Source organism: Talpa occidentalis, unplaced genomic scaffold (genome assembly GCF_014898055.3).
Source record: "Talpa occidentalis isolate TD23 unplaced genomic scaffold, MPIMG_talOcc4v2.1 talOcc4.4, whole genome shotgun sequence".
Classification (NCBI taxonomy): domain Eukaryota; kingdom Metazoa; phylum Chordata; class Mammalia; order Eulipotyphla; family Talpidae; genus Talpa; species Talpa occidentalis.
In genome coordinates, this window is record NW_023604295.1 from 3,574,051 (window position 1) to 3,594,511 (window position 20,461).

Consider the following 20,461-nt stretch of genomic DNA (forward strand, 5'->3'; position numbering starts at 1 on the left):
GGTGGGACGGCATCAGCTCGCGGCCGGGGAGCGTTTGACTTTGCCAACCTGGACGCGTCCCAGACCCCCCTCCGCCCCGCTGTCTGCCTGTCCCGGGGCACAGGTTGTTTCTCTTTTTATTTTTTTTTTATTTTTATTTTTTAAAGATTTATTTATTTATACAAGCACTGGGTACAGCCAGCAGCGCGGGAGGGTGAGAGAATTCACCAGAGCCAGAGCGGGGAGCAGAGCAGGCAGAAGGACCGAAGGACACTGCTGAGGGGAGCAGCGGGCGGCAGGAGAGGTCTGCGCGCCATGCAGGACCCTCCTCTGGTGGCCGGGGAGCAGCCGGGGATCGAACCGGTGCTGCAGAGGCCGTGGGCAGCTTCGCAACCCAGCGCTCAACTGCTGCGCCACCGGGGAGGCCCCTGTTTCTCTTTTTAAAGCCCAGAACTGTGACCCTCCCTGAGTTGTCCTGTCCCGCTGCTGTCACCCAGAACATGTCTCAAACGTGGAGGGAGTGCTGGCGCTCCAAGGCATTCCACAGGAAGCCGTTTGGAAAAGTAGTCGATTTCAGCCATGCTCTCATACCCCCGGTGTATTCCAGGAAAGGAATATAAAATCTCAGGGCAAAGAAAGGAGCGTTGCTTTTAAATGGAGTGAACTCTGACGCGGTGGCGAGAACCGCTCGTGTTTTCTGGCCTGTGCTGTGTACAGAGCCCTCTGGCGTGCGGCCACTCACGGACCCTCTGGGCAGCTCCATGATGGACGAGGGCCCATTGCCCGGGCATCTCTGCCAACCCAGGACCCCCACGCGAGGGAGGCAGCGTCTGGAGCCAGCCCAGGGTGTTTGCCCCACACCCCCTGCATTTTCCGCCGGCTGCAGCTATAATGGGCCCTTTTTGCTACATATATATTTTAATGCTAATTACGGTTTTCATAAGTGTCATGTTTTATAAGCGCTGGAAACCATTGCGTCAACTTCCAGCGTGGCGTTGACAGAGGCACAAGTCACAGAGCCTTTGAGGGGATGTTAGCAGGAGCCGGGCCTGCCCGATGGGGAGAGGGAGAGGCCAGAGCGTCCCTTGACTCTGAGAGCTCGGGTCACATCTGTGCATCTAGTTTCTTCCTATAAAATGGGGATGAAGATGCTGATGTTCAATATTGCTGCAGCCTGGTCCTTGATGTGCAGCCCGGGCCGAGCCGGGGCCACCTTCCCGTTCCTGGACTCTGGCAGAGCTTGGGGCCAGGGGCCTGAGTCCCGTCGGCCAAATCCCGACAGCACATGTTTTGCGGGTCCCTGTAAAACCCACCACCTTACAGCGTGTCCACCGGGGATCTAGCTGAGACTTCGGAGTCCATGCAAGCACGTTCCGAAGGATGCAGCCTGCTTGCATACAAGAATGGTGGGCAGAGCCAACCTGGGAACCTGGAGTGGACCCTACTTTTGCTGGAGCCCTGTGGGTGGGGGCAGCCCGGGAGAGGCTCGGTGTGGACGTGAGGAGCAAGAGGCTTTTCCGACTCTTCTCTGAAGGCTGGTTTCTACCTGCAGGGGAGGCATCAGCAGGAGTGTGGGGAGAGCGAGAGAGAAATTGCATGAGAGAGGTGGTGTGTGTAGGAGAGAGAGAGAGTGTGAGGTTTCTGAGACTCACATTTACAGCCAGCCAGACGGCCGGAAAGGAGCATGCACATAAGCACACACGAACACACATGAATACATGGACACATGCACACACATGCACAAACACTCGCACATGTGCACACGAGCACACATACACACACACACACACACACACACACACACTTGAGTGAACACTGGCACACACGCACGCACACACTCCCCATCGGCAGGCAGGCAGCCGCTTTGCTCTCTCTGCGCATCCTTGTCTCTGAGGTTCAGCCAACGCCCCGGGGGTTGCAGGGACGTCACCCCGTCCTTCCAAGGGGATGGAAAGTCTTCCTAGCCCTCCTGCAGGCAGGCACTTCCCCCTCACCTCTCCCCGCCCATAGCTGGGACTTCATGGATGCCTGTGTCAGGCCCAGAGTCTCCCCGGGGCCTCCCCCACCCCCGAGTCCTTTACGGCAGTTGGACGCTATGACTGTGGCTCCCGGGGGTGGCTGTTCCCAGAGGGCCCCAGGATCCGCCGTGTCAGCTCCACTGGGGAGCTTGTTAGAGATGAGATCCCCAGGGTGACTTGGGTGTTGGCAGGACACGGTGTCAGCCCGCCCTTGGGGACCCCAGTGGAGCTGGGAACCCCCTCTCTGAGGCAGACGTGGGGAGAGGGTGGTAAGAATCCCTGGTAGCTGGGGAAGGTGGGCTGTGAGGTACAGTCTGAGAAGAGGTGAGGAGGAGGCTCAGCTCCTGGGGGGTCAGTCTGTCTGAGCAGAGGGCACCCACCTCACACCACTCGGTGTCTGTCTGCCTGTCTGTTATCTGGGCTTCGCCTCTCTGCTTCATCTGGGAAGCAGATCACTCAGGTGGCGTGAATATTTCCAGCCTGGAGTCAAGTGGCAGAATGCTTTTGACATATTTATCTTTATTTGCTCATGCATGTGTACTGTACGTCGGGCAGGTTTTGCTGCTTTACTGTTTGTTTCCCAGGCTGCATGCTTTCAGGACGATGGGGCCACCCCACATGCTTCCCTGGCCCCCCAGGCCCCCACCTGTCACACCGACCCCTTTGCCTGCCCCCCTCTCCTCCTTCCCTTCCCCTCTGGAAACCACCGTATTTTCACAGCCTACAGTTATTTCTGTTGTGTTTTCTTAGTTCATCTGCTTTGTTTATTTATACTCCACAAATGAGTGAAACCATCTGGTATTTGTCTTCGCCTTCTGACTTATTTCACTGAGCATCTTCCCCTCAAGGTCTGCCCACGTTGTTGCAAAGCAAGGTTCGTCTTTTACATAGCTGAGTAGTACTCCACGGAGTAGAGTTTCGCGATTTCTTTATCCATATGTCTGTCCGTGGGCGCTCAGGCTGGTTCCGTTGGCTGCTGCGGACAATGCGGCAGTGAACACAGGCGGGCGTACCTCTCTTTGTATCGGTGTTGCATAGCCTTCCTCTCTGTGCTTAGGAGGGGTGTTGCTGGATCATACGGCATTTCGAAGTTTTGTTTCTTGTAGACTCTCTAGCCACTTTCCTAGAGGCTGGATTTATATCCCCACTCACAGAGCACGAGCGCCCCTTTTTCTCCACGCTCTCGCCAGCACCTGCTGTTTCCAGTCTTTGTGATGTGGGCCCATCTCCCGTCTCCTGGCTGTGAGGTGCTAACTCATTGTGGGTTTGATGTGCATTTTCCTAATATTTACAAACATGCCACCCAGAGGGTGATGAAGGTGCCAGAAAGTGGGGTTGGCGGGTCCATTTGGTGTCAGACATGCTGGTTATTTGCGCATTCATCCAGCCAACAAGTATTTATTGAACAACTACTACATGCCATCGCTGTTCTAAATACTTGATGTGCAGTCATTAAACATAACAAAAAACCTGCTTGCAGTGTTTGCTCCTGGTGGGGGAGATGGTCATTCAACTAGGTAACCGGTTAACATAGGAGATCATGGTAAATGCGAAGGGGAAATAAAGCAGGCAGGAAAGGAAGTGGCACTTCTCCATGGAGGGTGGGCTGAGAACATCACTGATGAAATAACATTTGAGTGAAGACCCAAAGGCCTGAGGGAGAAGGCCCCACGGTTGAGCAGCAGAAGGGGATGGCAAGTGCAGACGTCCTGAGTCAGCCTGAAGTCTTGGAAGACAACTTTTTGTGGCTGACTTTCAGGGGAAAAAGAAATGAGATCGTGAGCGATCGTGGGGCCATTGAGGGAACTTGACATCCACTCATCAGGACGGGGAAACCTCTGGGCACGTACCAGCCAAGGAGGACCTTGAAGGTACTCAGATTTAGCAGGACCTGCCTGGCTCCTGCATTGACGCTGAGACCCACGCGGCAACCCCTGAAGGGTTGGGGTCTGGGATGGCGGGACCTCCGTGAGGTTGGTAGTGTCGGGGGTGGGCGGGTGATGCCATTCTGGGCTGATGCGCTCTGCTGCTGGCCTGGACTCCTGCCATCAGAGCACAGTCTCCTCTATGCCCTGGTCCTAGTACGTGCCAGATGCCATGCACGACACTCTTGCCTCCTTGCTGGAGTTCAGTGGGTCTTAATCCATGAGACCAGCAGTTCTCTACTACAATGGTTTGTCCCCAGGGGACATGTGGCAGTGTTCACGGACATTTTAATTGTCACATTGTGGGGGAGGGTCCTGGCATCTTGTGGGTGAATGTCAGGGGTTCTGCTCAATAGAACATAGTACCCCTCCCCACCGCCACTCCCCCCACCCCAAGACTGTCAATCATGTGCAAGTTGAGAAGCTGAGAAATCCTGTGTTAAGCACACAGGATGTCTGACTTGCATCCGGCAGAGTTAGCTGCTGTGAAGATGGATTAAGAGAAGCTCATGGTCCAGCAAAGGTGAGAAAGGATCTGTGAGGCGGCATGACAAGTGAAGAGCAGAGGGATGTCAGGACCCAGCGGGTGAGGGTTCGACTGTCCACCTGCAGGACAGACAGGCTCTGAGCGAGGTGCTGTTCACCCACGTTGCTCAGGGTGGTCTGCTGATAGATTTTAAGATAGAACCTATGATCCAGCCCCTCACGACATCTGTGGTTATTATGCAGTCTTAGGGTCCTGCCCATTTTACCGATGGAGAGACCATTGAGTCTCCTAACGCTTAGGTAACTTACTCGACTTCACCTCTGTGGGCCATCTGACACCTGTGCTCTTCCTCATCCCCTCGGGACTTCTTCCTGAAGCCGGACACCTTCCTGTGTTGGCAGGGACAACAGGGCTTCCTCCAGGTGACAGACAAGCAAAATTTTCTTGCATTTACTAAGCCTCTGCTGCATTTTGATTTCGTGCATGTTTTACATAATAAGAAACATCTACTTTTGAGATGTGGTATCTCTGCATGATGGAAACCTGCTAAGCCTCAAACAAGGTAAAATCTTGCCATTTGCAATAACGTGTATGGTGCTGGAGGGGGTGACGCCAAGCAAAAATTAGTCAGAAGGAGAAAGATAAATACCCTGCTTTGTGGAATATAAAGAAAAAAGCAAGCACACAAAACAACAACAACAAACCCTCAGACTCTGACAACAGAATGGTGGTGGGCAGAGGGGAAAGAGTGGGAGGAACAAGCTCAAGGGGCTGCGTGGTGCGTGGTGACTGGACATTCCGTGCTTGGCCTGGAGAGAGACATGCAGTTGTTGAGCGGAGACCCTGTACTCCTGGAAACTGCAGTGTTATACGTTAATGTTACCTCAATAAAAAGAAAAACAATCTTTCAGCTCATTTTATTTTATTACAGCAGACAATTTACCTGCACTTGCCTTTACGTCACCTCCATGAAGTGTCTCCAAATGAAACCACATTTCAAAAATACTAGGTGTGATGGAGACCCCATTCTCGGTTTTAGGATGTGACTGTTCTCGTACCCTCCACGTCACTGTGCTGGGAAGACGTTTTCCCGGTTCCTGCCAACACAAGGGAATGTCGGTGGTTTGATGTCAAGGTCCCTCCTTGTACGTGCGATACTCACTATTGGCTACGTGGTACCTGGGGACCAGTCTCTCTCCAGACCTTTCTGCTTTGACTCATTAAGATCTGACTTCATGTCTGTTTTCTTACATTTTCTGTAAGACTTTATGAATTGCTCTAGGACAATCGACTTCACAGCTGCCCCCACGTTTGCTTCTTTCTGCTGCAGGGTTCTGAATCAGGGGGCATAAAAGAGCCTCCTAATTAAGCTCAGCCCCAGGGGCCGGTGGCCGGAGTAGTGGTGGTGAGGTCAGGCGGTCCCAGCCAGGCCTGCTTGGCAGGGGTCTGAGGTCTGCAGCTGTCAGGCCTGGGCTGCCCAGTAGTGGCCTGGATGTGAGCAAATCACTCAGGACGTTTTGGAGGGACAGTGTCCTGCCTCTGCTCTGGCTGGGGCTTTCTTCCCTGCCTTCGTGGTCATGCAGCCCCATCTCCTGGGAGCTCAGGCAGATGCCGCTTGGGGAAGGGCCCGAGACATGTGCCCCTCACAGTGCGGCCTGTCCCCCAGGCCGCGTGGGCAGCACAGCTGCGTGGGGGCTGCTTTGGCCTTTTCTGTTTAAGAGTGAAATGCCGCTGGTGAGCTAGAATCCACAGGGCCTGCGATGGAAGTAAAGCCTAAAGCCCATCGTGGCCATTGGTGTCCTTCCTGCTGAGAAATGAGTGTTTTGTTTTTTAATTATTTTATTTATTTATGCATGCAAGAGCTGAGGTGTAGGCCAGAGATGGGGGGGGGCGGTGAGAGGAGTCACCAGACACAGAGTGGGGAGCAGAGCAGGCAGATCCACTGAAATCCACGGCTGAGGGGAGCAGCGGGGAGACAGGAGAGGTCTGCTGTGCCATGTGGGTCAGCTCCCTGGCCGGGGATTGAACTCGTGCTGCAGAGGCTGCAGACAGCTTCATAGCACTGAGACTTAACCCCTTGTGCTACCAGGGAGGCCCTGAAAAATGAGTGTTCCCACCAAAAAGGTAAAATCTTCAAGGAAGAGAAGACGTCACATCTGCCCTTTATCATCTGTTTGTAGAGTTCTCAATCTATAGACGAGCGGATTGCCACCCCCAGACGATGCCTTCCCCCCAGTTTTCAGGATCTAAATGTGATGTGGTGTCGCCGAGACACGTTTTCAGCTGCAAAGAGAAATGCAGACATAAACAACGAAACTTTCCCCGGGAAACTTCAAACCCTTCTCGCGGACAAAGACCTGCCTGTTGGGCATCGCCGTGAGCTTGTACATTAATTTAGTCCTCAACTGCTTTGGAGAAGGGGGAGTCGAGCGGCTGGTGGGAAGAGACTCCCAGGTGTAGGAGAGAACATTTAGCAAGGGTAAAAATAACACGCAGCTGTGAAGACAAACATCTACAGTTTCAGTTTGAACCTGGAGCCGACGTGAGTCGCTGCCCAGCCCGCTCCCTGCTTGGGTCTGAAGTAGCTTTTCCACGGCCTGATTCAGAAACAAAACAGACCCACAAATTACCCCCGGGCGCCGCACACAATCCCCTCCTTGTCTGGGGTCCTAAAAATACTTTTTGTGGTGCCTCACCTCGATTCATGCCCCAGACCCGAGAGCTTGTCGGGTCGATGAGGACACGTACGTGCTTTCAGGGTTCTTTGGAAGGAAGCCCCCTGAGGGGCGGTTTATCCCCGCCGGGCTTGGAGGGCCCGGTGCCCGCACCCTGGCCGGCGTCCTCGGGGCCGGCTGCCCCCCCGCCCCCCGGCCTCCCAGGGTCCCGCTGCCACCGGGGACTTGGCACTGAGGTGCTGCTAGCATGAAATCCCCTCAAACTGAAAAGAACATGTAGGAAGATGCTGGTGCGCTAGCAAGACGGGCGTGAGCTGGCGACCGTGGGTAGTGAACGCACCCCACCTGCCCACCCACCTCAGAGCGGTCTTGGAGGGTAAGTGTGTGCAGGCGGGGAGGGGCCGCGGCCTTCAGAGGCAGGTGCGGGAGACGAGACACCAGTGCTCCCGTGCCTGGCACTCGGAGGGGCGCCCAGGTGCTGGGGAAATGGGTGAATGCGTGGAGGGCCCTGGGAAAGCCGGGCAGCTTCAGTCTGTCCGGGGGCCACGCGGGGCCTTCAGTTGGAGTTGTGTTTGGGCAAGACTGCTTCGGAGGCAGGAGGGGCCCTCCGGAGGGCAAGGCGGGCCCACAGCTGACGGGAGGCAGGCTGTGCCACGGCATCTCCAAGAGCACGAGGCATTCAGGACAAAAATGGGCCTCGAAGAAACCAAGGACTTGGTCTGAGGCCCTCAGCCCTCTGCTGGCAGCTCTCGAGGGTGAGTCACGCTTGGATGTGGCTCACGAGCTCAGGCCTGTCCCCAGGGGCTGCTCTTGCCCACCCTGCTGGGTAAGCTCGCTTCCCTCGGTGCAGAGACAGCGCAGCCTCTGTCCCTGCGGAGGTGAGGCAGCCTCTGACCCCTCACTCAGGCCCTTTCCCCGAGGGCACTGCCCTCCTCGAGTAGATGCTGGGCTGAGCAAACCAGCGTCAGTCACCAACTTTATTTTGGTTTTCAGAAACCAAAGGCCTCCTTCAATTTCTAGGTGCATTTGTACAGGCGCGTTACCTGTGGAAACAAGTAAGTGAGGCTGTTGTCTTAACCCTAGAGTTAGCGCCACCAGCCTCCCCTGTCCAGCTCCTGTTCTGGTTCTCAGGCTGCTCGTCCCGCCACAAAGCCCCCATATATGCCCCTACTTGCCCTCTAAGCTTGGAAACTTCAGGCCTGGCTCCCTCATGCTCATGAAGGTTCAGCTGTTGTCTCTGCTGAGCGCGCCAGGCCAAGCAGTCTGGGGGGGTGCATGTGATACTCAGCTGTGCACTGAAGGGACTGGCCTTTTTTTTTAAAGATTTATGCATACAAGAGATGGGGTGCAGGCCAGAGGTGGGGGTGGTGGTGAGAGGATTCACCAGAGACAGAGCGGGGAGCAGAACAGGCAGATCTACTGAAATACACTGCTGAGGGGAGCAGGGGAGTCAGGAGAGGTCTGCTGTGCCATGTGCGTCACCTCCCTGGCCAAGGATCGAGCTCAGGATGCAGTGGCTGCGGATAGCATCATAGTGCTGAGATTTAACCCCTGCGCCACTAGGGAGGCCCGAGACTGGCTTGTTTTTAAGCCGATGTATCAAACCCCACGTGTCTCAGGTACACACCGCCATCCGAGGGGGTGCAGGAGCGGTGGCATTGAGGCTCCCCACTCAGCCCTCAGCTGCAGCCCTCACGCCATCTCCAGGCCTCTCATGATACGCCCCTGAATGTGCCCAGTAGTGATGAGATGCGTCTCTGAGGGGCCATTCAGCTATGCCTGGTGTCTGGGAAAGAGGCTGTGCAGGTGGATGTGCCAGGTGAGACTGGATAAGGCAGGGGGCAGGTGCTTGGATCTGGTACTCTAGCCATCCGGGTTCATATCCCAGCAACTCCACTGCTGGCTGTGTAGATAACTCACCTGTGGCTTCGTAGTGTTGACCTTATGGGCCGTGCAGCCGACATGTAGATTTGTCAGGCACTCGCAGCCTTGGAAGTGCTTTCCCGTCTGTTCACCATGACTGCAGGCGTAAGTGCACGCGCTTGGTGCCATCCTGAGCACGAGTAAACCATCAAAGATGGGGTAGATGAACCCAGAGGGTCTGGAAGTATCTGTCTGCCCATATGCACGAGATGTTCTCAGGGGCGTTAACTATCACCCCATCCGCTGCTGAGACTCTAGAACTTGAATGTAAGTTTGAGCTTAATATATAGAAATTAAAGACTTGTGGAAACTGGAGGAATATCTAACAATGCATCTTTAAGATCTTTCCACTTTAGATTTTTTGTTGATTTTTTTATGCCCCTGCACTGCTCTTTGGCTGACCTGCTCTCTCCAAACGCAGCGCAGCAGAGGACGGGCTGAGACACACAGGCGCGGCCGTAGCAGTCGCGGCCGTGGACCGGAGCGCCCTGCCCTCTCCCCAGCCCCCCTGCGCTGCGTGGAAGCCCCAGGCCCACTGCTCACCCCCTTCTCTTCAGAAGGAGCCACAGGAGAAGCTCCTCTCAAGTCTCAGCCCAGGGAAAGTTTTGCTTCTGGTGAATCACTTGTTCATCCTTCTCTTGCTGACACCTGACTGTGGCGGGATGCATTTCCCTCTTTGCTTTGGCCAGTAGGAAGCTCAGGGACAAATCGATGTCCTACCGGTAGCAACTATAGATAAAAGCTTATCAAGGTGCTGATTTTTATCTCTTGATTTATTAATTTCCTGATACTGTTTTCCATTCATTTATACCCTTTGATTATTTTTGTTGCCACCTCATCTTGTATAGCTTTTATAGTTCACCTCGCCCTGACCTACTCTGAGGAAGGGCAGGGTATGGTGTATACCCCAAACCACCACTCATACATAAATGCAACTCTTGAGAGCAGCGGAAAACAAGGGTGTCTCTGCCCTAGAAAACGTAACATAAACTAAACACCTGTTCACACAGGCAGACTTCACACCTCCAGAGTCTTGCCTGGGGGCATGGGAGTGGAATTTCTTCCAATCCTCTGGTTCTATAGCCCAGAAGAACCCAGTCAGATTGGAAACACGTCTGCTGTCGCACCTTACTTTAAATGTAGTGCAATTTCCAACTTGGCATTCCTGGCCATGCCCTTTGGTAGTTAGTCTAAAACACTAGCACGTTTTGAGAAGACAGTGCCCATGGTCTCCGCTCACCTGACTTAGTACTCCGAGTGCTGGTTCACGGGGTGAGTAGGTCATTGAGGTATGACACGCCAACTCGATGGGCTCCAGTCTCCAGAGAGACTCCAGAGAGACTCGCCCTCTGGCCCTGACACCCCATCTTGTCCATCATGAAAGTTGAGGGGTCTCCCGGCAGCATTTCTGTGCTTCCTGGAGTGACCTCAGTTAGGTCCCAAGTGCCATGGACCTTGGAGAGGTTGTGAGGAGGCTAAACCGCTGGACTTGTGTGGTGCGAGCCGTGGGCTGGGGCCGGGGCTGGCACCTCTGCTGGTATCCCCGTCTCGAAGTTCCTTCTCCTGCACAGCCTCCCCAAGGGCGCCCAGCCCAGGGCGGGGCTTCTCCTGCTGCCTTCTCCCGTGCAGTGCGGAGGCTGCAGTGCAGTCAGCAAGAGCAGATTCCCGCAGTGTGACTTGCCACAGCGGAGCAGGGATCCGAGAATGCATTTATAGTGAGACTTTAAAATAAGCCTTTTCATTCCTCTGCGTCAGGATAAGGTTTCCTAACCAAACAAAAGAAACCTGTAGTGTCTCAATGGATGCGCCAGAAAACGTGATGGCTTAGCTCTCTTTCTTTTTTTCTTTATTTATGCACACAAGAGCTGGGGTGTACGCCACAGGTGCAGGGGGTGAGAGGATCCACCAGAGACAGAGTGGGGAGCAGGACAGGCAGATCTCCTGAAATACACTGCTGATGGGCGCAGTGGGGAGATAGGAGAGGTCTGCTGCGCCGTGTGGGTCATCCCAGGCTGGGGATCGAACTCATGTTGCAGTGGCTGCTGATAGCTTCATAGTGCTGAGACTTAACCCCTGCACTAGCAGGGAGGCTTCACCCCCTTTCTTGCTGAGGTCTCGCCCTTCAGGTCCCTCCTGCTGTCTGTCTTTCACGCCCCTCTCGCAGTTTCCATGGCAACTGGTCACCTTGCATCCCCGACAGCCTCCAGCCTTCTTGTTTCTCCGCATCCTAGCAGACACCTGCTGTCTTTTGTTAGTCTGCAGTAGCCATCCTGACAGTTGTGAGGATGTGAGGTGTAAGCGAGCCCTGGGGTGGGGGCGGCACCCCAACTGAACCGCATGTGTCCCACGCTTACCCCAGAGTGGCGTGTGGCTCAGAGAACTCTTGGCTCCCTCTCGAAATTAAGAACCATTTTACTGTTTTGAGGACAGGCCCTGCCTTTGCTGTGGGGCTGGAGTGGGTACGGGGCGCTCAGGTGCCAGTGCTGCCTCCTCCTGGCTCTGAGATGAGAACAAGTCCCCATTCATTTGTGTCCTGGGTTTTACCTCTGAGCGAGACGGGAGTCCGGCACCATGGCAGGGCTGTCGCCAGGACCCACATCCACTGAGCTCTTGGGACAGCAGCCCACAGACGATGCTCTTCGCTCTTAGTATTTCTAGAACAATTAACAAGGGGAAAGCACTGGACTGTGAGGACCCCTGGGGCCCTCGAGCGCATATTTGTTAACTACCTGCTTGAGCCCAGCAGGTCGATGGACCTAGGGGGTGACCTCACCCCTCTTTGGGGCCAGACTCCCTCGGACTTATTACAAAAGCTGTGGGAGTGATAGAAACTGCGTCTCCATTCTGTTTCCCTTTGGCGCTAAAACAAAATAAATAGCAAAAAAAAATAGACTTTTTTCCATTGTTTTGAAGGGACAAGTTTTGTCAAGTGTCTGTCTGAGGATCTCAGGGGTCTTGTTTTTTCCAGAGTGAAAATAGGGAGGGAAGGCTTCAAGGGGCGAATTACATCTCGTAATAAGATGAAAACAGTCACCGTACCAGAAACTGTCCCTGTTTTAAATCCTTACACCTACTTTTTGGAAAGCCCCGGTGAGGTGCGACTTAAGAAGTCGCCCTCTCTCTGGATTTGATGAGGGGTGTATTTAATCATTAAATACAGGAAAGCTGCTGTGCCCTAGGCCTATAGCTTTTGGCTTCAGATGAGGAAATTAAATCATGAAGAATTGGAAGAGAAATTGTTGGTTGGAAGGGTTTACAGTCTTCAATATCCCCCTTTTCTGCACTGTAAATCTCTTGCACCTTTAAGATGTTTCATAATTAATTGCCTTGCTGGAGAAGAATTTATGGTACCTGGTGTGTAGCAGACACTCAGTGAAAATGGTCTAGAACACGAGCGAGTGAATGAGTCAGAACATTACGCAGCCGAGGCTTTATAGTTGTCACTTGAGTTCATTACCTGAGCAGCGTTTAAAACTTTTCCCCTAAGAACCAAATCCCTTTAAATCCCTTCCCTTGTAACGCCTCCTTGAGACGAATGGACCAAAACATGCACACTGCACTCCACTGCTGGAATTTTCCAAAGGGATCGGAAGCGAAGTCTCAAGACATCAGTGTTTTGATGGCAGGTCTTTGAGAGATAAGGGCCCAAAGCCAGGAAGAGCAGCCCGGGAGGAGATACCGCAGCGTGGGTGGCGTTGGAATACAGAGGGCCTGCCCCCCAGCCCACGCTCCTGGTGGTTCTCAGTCTCCTTCGTGTTAGTACAGCTGTGAGGGTGCCACCGGCCAGGGCTGTGGGTTCCCAGGGTAATCCCGAGCCCCGGGCGACCCCCACTCTCACCTTATCCACAGATAAGCCCCCTCCTTCCTCATGTCAGCCCTCAGCTCCCACCGCCATGTCAGCCCGGTGCGAGTGACACTGAGAACAAGCCTGGGTCGGGCACCAGCCCTCAGGGCCCAGGCCCCCAGTTTTCCCGGCCATGCACTTGCTGTGGCCTTTGGGTCCAGAATGACCTTTTGCGTTCTACCCGCCCTCTCTCACCCAGAGAGTGCCCTACGAGGCATCGGGTGGTTATTTTTTTTTAAAAGATTTATTTTATTTGCTTATGCATCCAAGAGCTGGGATGCTGGCTAGAGGTGCGGGGGGAGGGGTGAGAGAATTCACCAGATACAGCGTGGGGAGCAGAACAGGCGGATCCACTGAAATTCACTGTTGAGGGGAACAGCGGGGAGACAGGAGAGGTCTGCTGCGCCATGTGGGTCAGCTCCCTGGCCGGGGATTGAACTCCTGCTACAGTGGCTGCAGATAGCTTCACAGTGCTGAGACTAACCCCTGCGCCACCAGGGAGGCCGATCGGGTGGTTTTGTTCTTCCAGATGTGAAGGTGGAGCCCATGCCGAGCCTGGGGAGTCTGGCTCCAGGAATCTAACTAGCCAGGCACGGGGGAGAAAAAGGGGACTCACTGGTAGAACCCATGCCCCAGGGCTGCAGCAATCGCTGGCATTCAGAACCCTTGCAGAGCCCCAAGAATATGAAAACCCACGTGCTGGGTAGAGTTTGAGGCCATTTCTGGGAATCCTCTCAGAAGACACATCTGGGCGAGGACCTCAATCCTGGTGGACAGGCGGGCCGGGGAGCTCGCCGCGCTCACTTCTGGTCAGGCTGCATTTTCTATTTGGAATGTCCCCATTAGAGTCACACGTCCTGGGACTCTTGAAGCCGCCTCCCTGGCACGTGCCCTGGTGCCTTCTCTGCCCCTCGTGTCCACCCCGCTGGTCCTCAAAGCTCGGCTGCCCAGGCTGGCTGCGGGGATTGGAAATTCAGCTCGAGGATGTCGTTGCGAGGCCTTGCTGAGGCTGTCACGCTCGACCAGCCTCTCGGGTGTCCCTGGGGCCGCCTCCCGGCGTGTGTGCGTGTGGCCTGTGACTGTCACGGGGAGTTCCCTGCGCCGCGTCCGGGTGTCCCAGGTGGGGTTGCTGGCCGAGCACGAGAAGCCCATGGCGGCTCCGCCCCTGTGCCCGCCGGGCTTGGCTGCGTGGGCACTGGCGTGGTCCGCTCAGGCCGCCAGAGCAAAGTACCATAGATGTGGGGGCGTCAGGCACAGGCATTTATTTCTCACAGCCCGGACACAAGAAGCCCAAGGTCACGGCGCCGCGGTGTAGGTGTCTGGTGCCAGCTCCTCTCAGCCAGTGGCCACCTCCTCGCTGGTCTTGGGGGTGGGGCAGAGAGAACTCTCTGGTCACGCCTCTTCTGAGAGGGACACTAAGCACTTCCTGGAGGCCTCATATTTATGGCTTCATCTAAACCTAATTATCTCCCAAAGGTTGCGCCCCCAAACAGCACTGTGGCGGGGGAGGGCTGCCACGTGTGCATTTGGGAGGCCACAGACCACGCTCTCGAACACACTCTGTGTTTGCTATTTCCCGCTCCCCGCTCCTCCTTTCTTCCTGGCCCCCCACCTTGTCCCTCCTGGGCTTTCTCTGAGTGTGACAAGACCAGAGAGGTGTGCCCTGGGGACTCACTAATGGAAACATCTGTCTCCTCCAGGAACTCCCCCGATGAATGCAGTGTGGCGAAAGGCGGGAAGATGGTGGGCAGCCCGGACACCGTGGGCATGAGCTACGGCAGCTACCTGGAGGACAAGCACGTGCCCCCTCCCAACATGACCACCAGCGAGCGCAGAGTGATCGTCCCGGCAGGTCAGGTGCCCGCAGCACCCGGCCCTGTGGGCTCGCCTTCCGCAGCACGGCCAGCTTCCTCTTTTTATTTCATTGTAGCGCTCTTTATGGCGTAATGTTGGCTTACAGCACTGTGCATGGAGGGGTACCGGTCACCCCGTCAGATGCATGTGACCACCCCACACCCACCACCAAAGCCCCCTCGTCCTCTCCCGCAGCACATTGGACCCCGCTCCTTTGTTCCCCGCACCACCCCGCCTCTGGGAGCCTCAGTCTGTAGTTGGATTTGGAGGATTTGTTTTGCCTGTCCTTGGCTTTTTTATTTTTAAAGATTTATTTATTTATGCATACAAGAACTGGGGTACAGGCCGGAGGTGGGGGGTGTAAAAGGACTCACCAGAGACAGAGTGGGGAGAACAGGCGGATCTACTGAAATCCACTGCTGAGGGGAGCAGCGGGGAGACAGGAGAGGTCTGCTGCGCCATGTGGGTAGCTCCCTGGTTGGGGATCAAAATTGTGCCTCAGTGGCTGCGGAGTGCTTGACAGTGCTGCATCTTATCCCCTCGCGCCACCAGGGAGGCCCCTGTCCTGTTGTTTTTTTATATTCTGCAAAGCGTGACGTCACCTGGTGTTGGTCACCTGCTTCTGACGCCCTTCACTTGGTGGTCTAGAGTGGTGATTGTCAGTGGGAGCTGGCAGAAGTTTCTCCACCTGTGGAGACAGGACAGTTCAGAGTGCAGAGTACTCGGTAAAACACTGGACTTGGGTCCACGGATTGTGCTTCTCGCCAGGTTTGTCCCTGCGTGGCTTTGCGCAAACAGCCCGAAGCTGATCAGGGACAGTTAGGTATGAGAAGGATTGTCATTCCTGGGGACTCTCCCTGACCTTGAAGCACTTTGTCAGACCTTCACAGGTGACAGCAGAGGTAGTCTCGTGTGCCGGATGAGAGGGACAAAATGTCCCCTGATGGTCACAAAGGGTCACATGTGTGGATTGTTCGTGGCAAGTGGGCCACGTGCCCAAGGCCCCTAGCTTGGCGCCGTGCCTCGGAGCAGAGGGAAGTCCTGCTGAGCGGGGAGCGACTGGAAGTGCAGGTGTTCAAGGGGCTGTCCCAGGCACCTAGGGAAAGGAGGGGTGGGGAGTGCAGGCCTGCAGGTGCCCAGCCTCTGCCGTGTGTGGGCACGACAGGGCAGGAACACAGAGGACACCTGCCCAGACCATCTCACCCTTTGCCTAAAAGTCTCCCATTCGGGCGAATCAAGGTTTAGTTCTCAAAAGTGAAAGGATCAGTCTAGCGAAGGCCCAGGCGGAGGACTCCTGTCTTGGTTCCTGTGGAATCGCAGACTTGGGAGGGGAGGGCTGGGGCTGCTCAACGAGCGGCCTTTAACCAACGAGCTCTGATTTTGGGGTGCTGTCCATATGGTCTCATGTCATCATATCCTTGTCAGAAGGGTCAGACTTGAAGCTTTGTACATGAAGTGAAATGTTTGGACACCAGTAGCGAGATATATGTGGCAAAGAAGCAAAAAGCCAATTTAGTCACGTCGCTACAGCCACCATCTCTGTACGTAGTAGGTGCTCACTAAATGCTGGTTGGATGGATGGAAGGATGGTCATGCACAGTGGCTCATGGTCAGTTTTTGTGTGAAGACTGGTTTCGTCTCCTGAAGAAAGCCCTCTTTCGGCTCTTCCCTCCTTTGGTTGCTTCATGCCAGTGCAGGCAGTTATTCAGTTACGGTGTTTGTAAGACAGCTAGTTGTGGCTGATTTTGCAAGTTGTGAGTCTTTCAGTTATTGGTCAAGCTTCATGTAGGTGTGCTCATCCACAGACACACAGATGAACACACACCCACACACCCATGCATGTAAACACAATTTCATTGCACCATCTGGATAATTCCCCAACGTGGTCCTGAGGTTGCAGAACCTGGGGCTGGGGCAGGTCTATCAGCAGCTGCATCTGTGCCTCTAGCTGCAGCACCAGGTGCCTCGCTCAGCACATTCGGGGCAGAGAGTGCTCTGCGTATTCGGCAAGATTCTCCAAACTTGGTTCTGATTGGCCCATACTGGTCCTACTAGTTAAACATATTGATTAGCACTCGTAAATGCAAACCATAAAGACAGGTGTGTGAGAAAACATTACTTTTTGGCATTTGTACCCTCAGCCAATACATCACTTCATGCTCTAGACCTAAAAATGGTCCTGATGCAACTCACCAAAAAGCGGGTCTGCAGAGAGGGAGGTGAAACACAGGACGGGGGGCGGGGGGCTCTGTGTGTTCAGATCTGGAGCTCAGGTGTGAGGCATGATTTCTCACATCTCAAAGTCCTTGGTTTAAAGACTCACTGTATTTAATTAACTCTTAAGCCATAAAGAAATTCATAAGATAGCCCTAATCAATAAGTACATACCTTCCTTTATATTTATACTGCCTCCCTATTTTCCTTATTTCAGAATGGACTCGTGAAAGCTTATAGATATGTACCAGGGAGCAAGGTAGAGTCAGTTTAAATTCAGTTGACAAAGAGCATGAACTAAAGAGCTAAGCAGAGACCGTGAAAACAAGGGTGAGGTGTATGTATACATATGTGTGTATATATACACACTTCTTAAAAATGCACTTGCAAATCCTGCACAGTTAACAAAAGTTGGGTATTGTTTGGCTTCACGATATCAGCAGGCATTGGGAGATGGTCACCCCAATCAAATAGGTAATTCTGTGTCCTTAGGATTAAAACACTAATGTGGAGATGATGGCCTGGCTGCCATTCTAAACCTAGAGAACAGTGTATTTCTCAGTTTGCAGGGAAGGTTGAGAGGAAGGCACTCAACCAAGAGGGCCTGCGGGCATTCTGGGTAGCTCTGACTTCTACCTGTTTTCTTGGCAAGGTGGTTGTAGATCAGAGTGTCAATAAATAATAAGAGGGGCCCAAGTAGTGTGACCTGGATAACTCCCCAACGTGGTCCTGGGGTTGCAGAACCTGGGGCTGGGGCAGGTCTATCAGCAGCTGCATCTGTGCCTCCAGCTGCAGCACCAGGTGCCTCACTCAGCACATTCGGGGCAGAGAGTGCTCTGGGACAGTTTAATATCTCTTTGTTGGCCTAGCTAAATGTGGACACCAACTGGAAAATGTTTCTCAAGTATGGTCAGAACCACACGTGTCAGAATTACCTAGGAACCTTATGATTTAAAAATGCACATTTCCAAATTTTCTGAATATAGCCATGGTACTGAGGTTTCTAAACAGGTTGTTAACAGGTTCCTCAGTGATTTTCATGCACAAAAAGCTTTGAGAAACTAACCTAGCTAAAAGGTGCCAAGTAAATTTTACTTTAATGCACTTTATTTTTAATAAAGACATGAAATGTCACTTTTAGAACAGGGGAGTAGGCATAAAGGGAGGATAGAAAATAACTAATGATATCATATTGACATTCCAAAAAATGAAAAGTAAATGAAAAAAAATCACGCTTTTGGTAGGAAGGGAATTTTGTCTTTCTAAAGTTTCTCCAATAAGATGTATTACGGGGATGTGTTGATTTGACACAATCAGTTATATAGTCTGTGGTTCAAGGCATTCATAGGAAAACTGAGGCCCACTAGAGGCATGCAATACTGTGTCTAGAGGCATGCAATACTGTGTCTAGAGGCATGCAATACTGTGTCTAGAGGCATGCAATACTGTGTCTGATTCCAGTTGCTTTCACTTCTGCCTCACCTAGACTGTGAACATACATCAATACTTAGAAACAGTGGATCCCCACTCAACAACTGAACTTATTTGCTCTAAAGAACTTAAACTTTATGAGTCTCATGAAACATCTTCCAACAGCTGCCCCTCCGTGTGCAGGGTGAGTCTCTGGTAATCACTCTTACTTTTTAGGTATTGAGGGAGTAGTGTGCTAACCTAGAGGTCTGACAAAGAGGAAGGCACAGTCTTGGTTTACTTTCTTAAAAGTTGCAAAATGCTGACCGAAATGCAACAGCACCTCTGGTTTTTGGCAGCATCTAGTATTTTGAAAGTTTGTTCTTTTTCTCTTCTTATTACCTACATTGATCCTGCAGTGCTGAGCATCTCAAACATTTGTACTTCTATTTTTAAAATATCCATAGTGAGCAAAAGCAATCATGGTAGTCAGAAGTCGCAGAGAGAGATGCCACAGTCACCTCTGCACTGGTTTGCACTCTCCATTCACTCACCGAGTGGTTACTGTTTTCCAGTCCCTACAAATAAATCTCATGACTTAAAACCCCTTCTTTTTGGTCCCCAGAACACTTATGGCTGAAACTACTTGTATCGAGTCTTGCTCAAACCCTCCACGCTGGGCACTTTCTCCTCAATCCATGACATATTCACTGAGTATTCATTGGCCATTGCTCTGCTGCTACTCACAGAGATCACCACAGCCTGGCAGGAGTAGATCAGACCCATGGACAGGGAGGAGAGAGTGTAATTTAGAGCTCAAATGAGTAATTCAGACAAACAGCATCTAAGGAATGAGCTTAGATGAACATGGCTGGTCAAGAACAGCTTCATTTGTGCACTTTGTGTTACAATTCCTAACTCCCTTGCATCCCCTGCCATCTTCCTAGGCCCTGTCCTGTACTCTGGTCACATGACTCTGCTCTCTGGGGCTGCCTTTCCACTGCCCAGCATCTTTCTCCAGCGTGTTCCCTCTGCTGTAGTATCCTTCCTTCTTTCTCCACCAACAAATCCTTCTCATTCTTCAGGGAAACTTGGAAATCCACCCTGGGTAGGAAGCCATCTTTAATCTTCTGGCCACTGAACTGCTTCTCTTATGACATTTTACCAATTCTGTTATTATCATGGTTTATTTTTCTTCATATTATTTTCTCTAATGCTGCTATATAGTTACTTAGATATAGATGTACCATTTCATTCCATGAAGGAATTGATATGCTTTATGAGCCAAACTGCTGATAAACATGTGAACCAAACTGCTGATCAAATAGAAAACAGGCATCAGTACCAAGATAATTAGAAATTCTAATGGAAAACTTAGATCGCATGAAAGAATGCAGTCATTTTGACCACAAACTTGGCTGAGATGCTGGCATTAAGATTCCAGTATAGCTTTGAGCTTCCTGGCAGCCAAAATAAAAAGAGTGGTTTGGGGAACTAATCCCTGTTTTCAGAAATAATTTTCATGGGGAAGGCGCTGTTCTTCTCTGTGCGGGATCCTAAAAGCAGGATCCCTGGACTTAGTTCAGGGTCTGCTGGGGCTGTCAGCATGGCCACCTTCCTGCCTCAGTGTGTCGCCCCATTTCTCCTGTGTCTTGTGACGTCCCCTGGACAGAGTGAACCATGTTAGCGAACAGCTCAGCACAGAGAACACATGCCTACTGTGAGTCTTTGCTCCTCAGATTTATTGGAAAATCATAACTCGGAGTTCCCAAGGTGGTAGAGAGCTCACCAGACTTTCACATGATCCTTCTCAAACACGACAACTCCAAACTGGGCTTCAAAAGAACATGAATAACAAGTAATGCGAGAATATACTCTCGGACTGGGCCAAATGGCTGTTATGTTTAATCTTATTAGAGCTAGTTATTTATAAGCCTGTCTCTTCTGTTGGATAGTGAGCTTTGTGAGTTGGTAATTTAGTGTTTTGCAATAAGGCAGCAAACATGTGACCTGTGTGCCGAGGTCATAAAAGTGCTTTTATTGAATGAATGGTGGTCTCTGTCGAGTTAGTGGGAAGCACAGATTCGCAGGAGTCGGCGCTGCAAGATTCTTGAAAATCTTACTTAGTTCAT

General features: G+C 52.5%; 1 protein-coding gene across 3 annotated transcripts in view; it reads left to right on the forward strand.

Annotated features, from left to right (window-relative positions):
- ERG (ETS transcription factor ERG) overlaps positions 1-20,461 on the forward strand; it is a 145,197-nt gene that overhangs the window by 94,828 nt on the left and 29,908 nt on the right. For all 3 annotated transcript variants that reach the window (XM_054700271.1, XM_037524941.1, XM_037524942.2), the window contains exon 3: positions 14,552-14,703. In XM_054700271.1, coding sequence (XP_054556246.1) covers positions 14,552-14,703 — 152 coding nt within the window. The remainder of the gene's footprint in view (positions 1-14,551; positions 14,704-20,461) is intronic.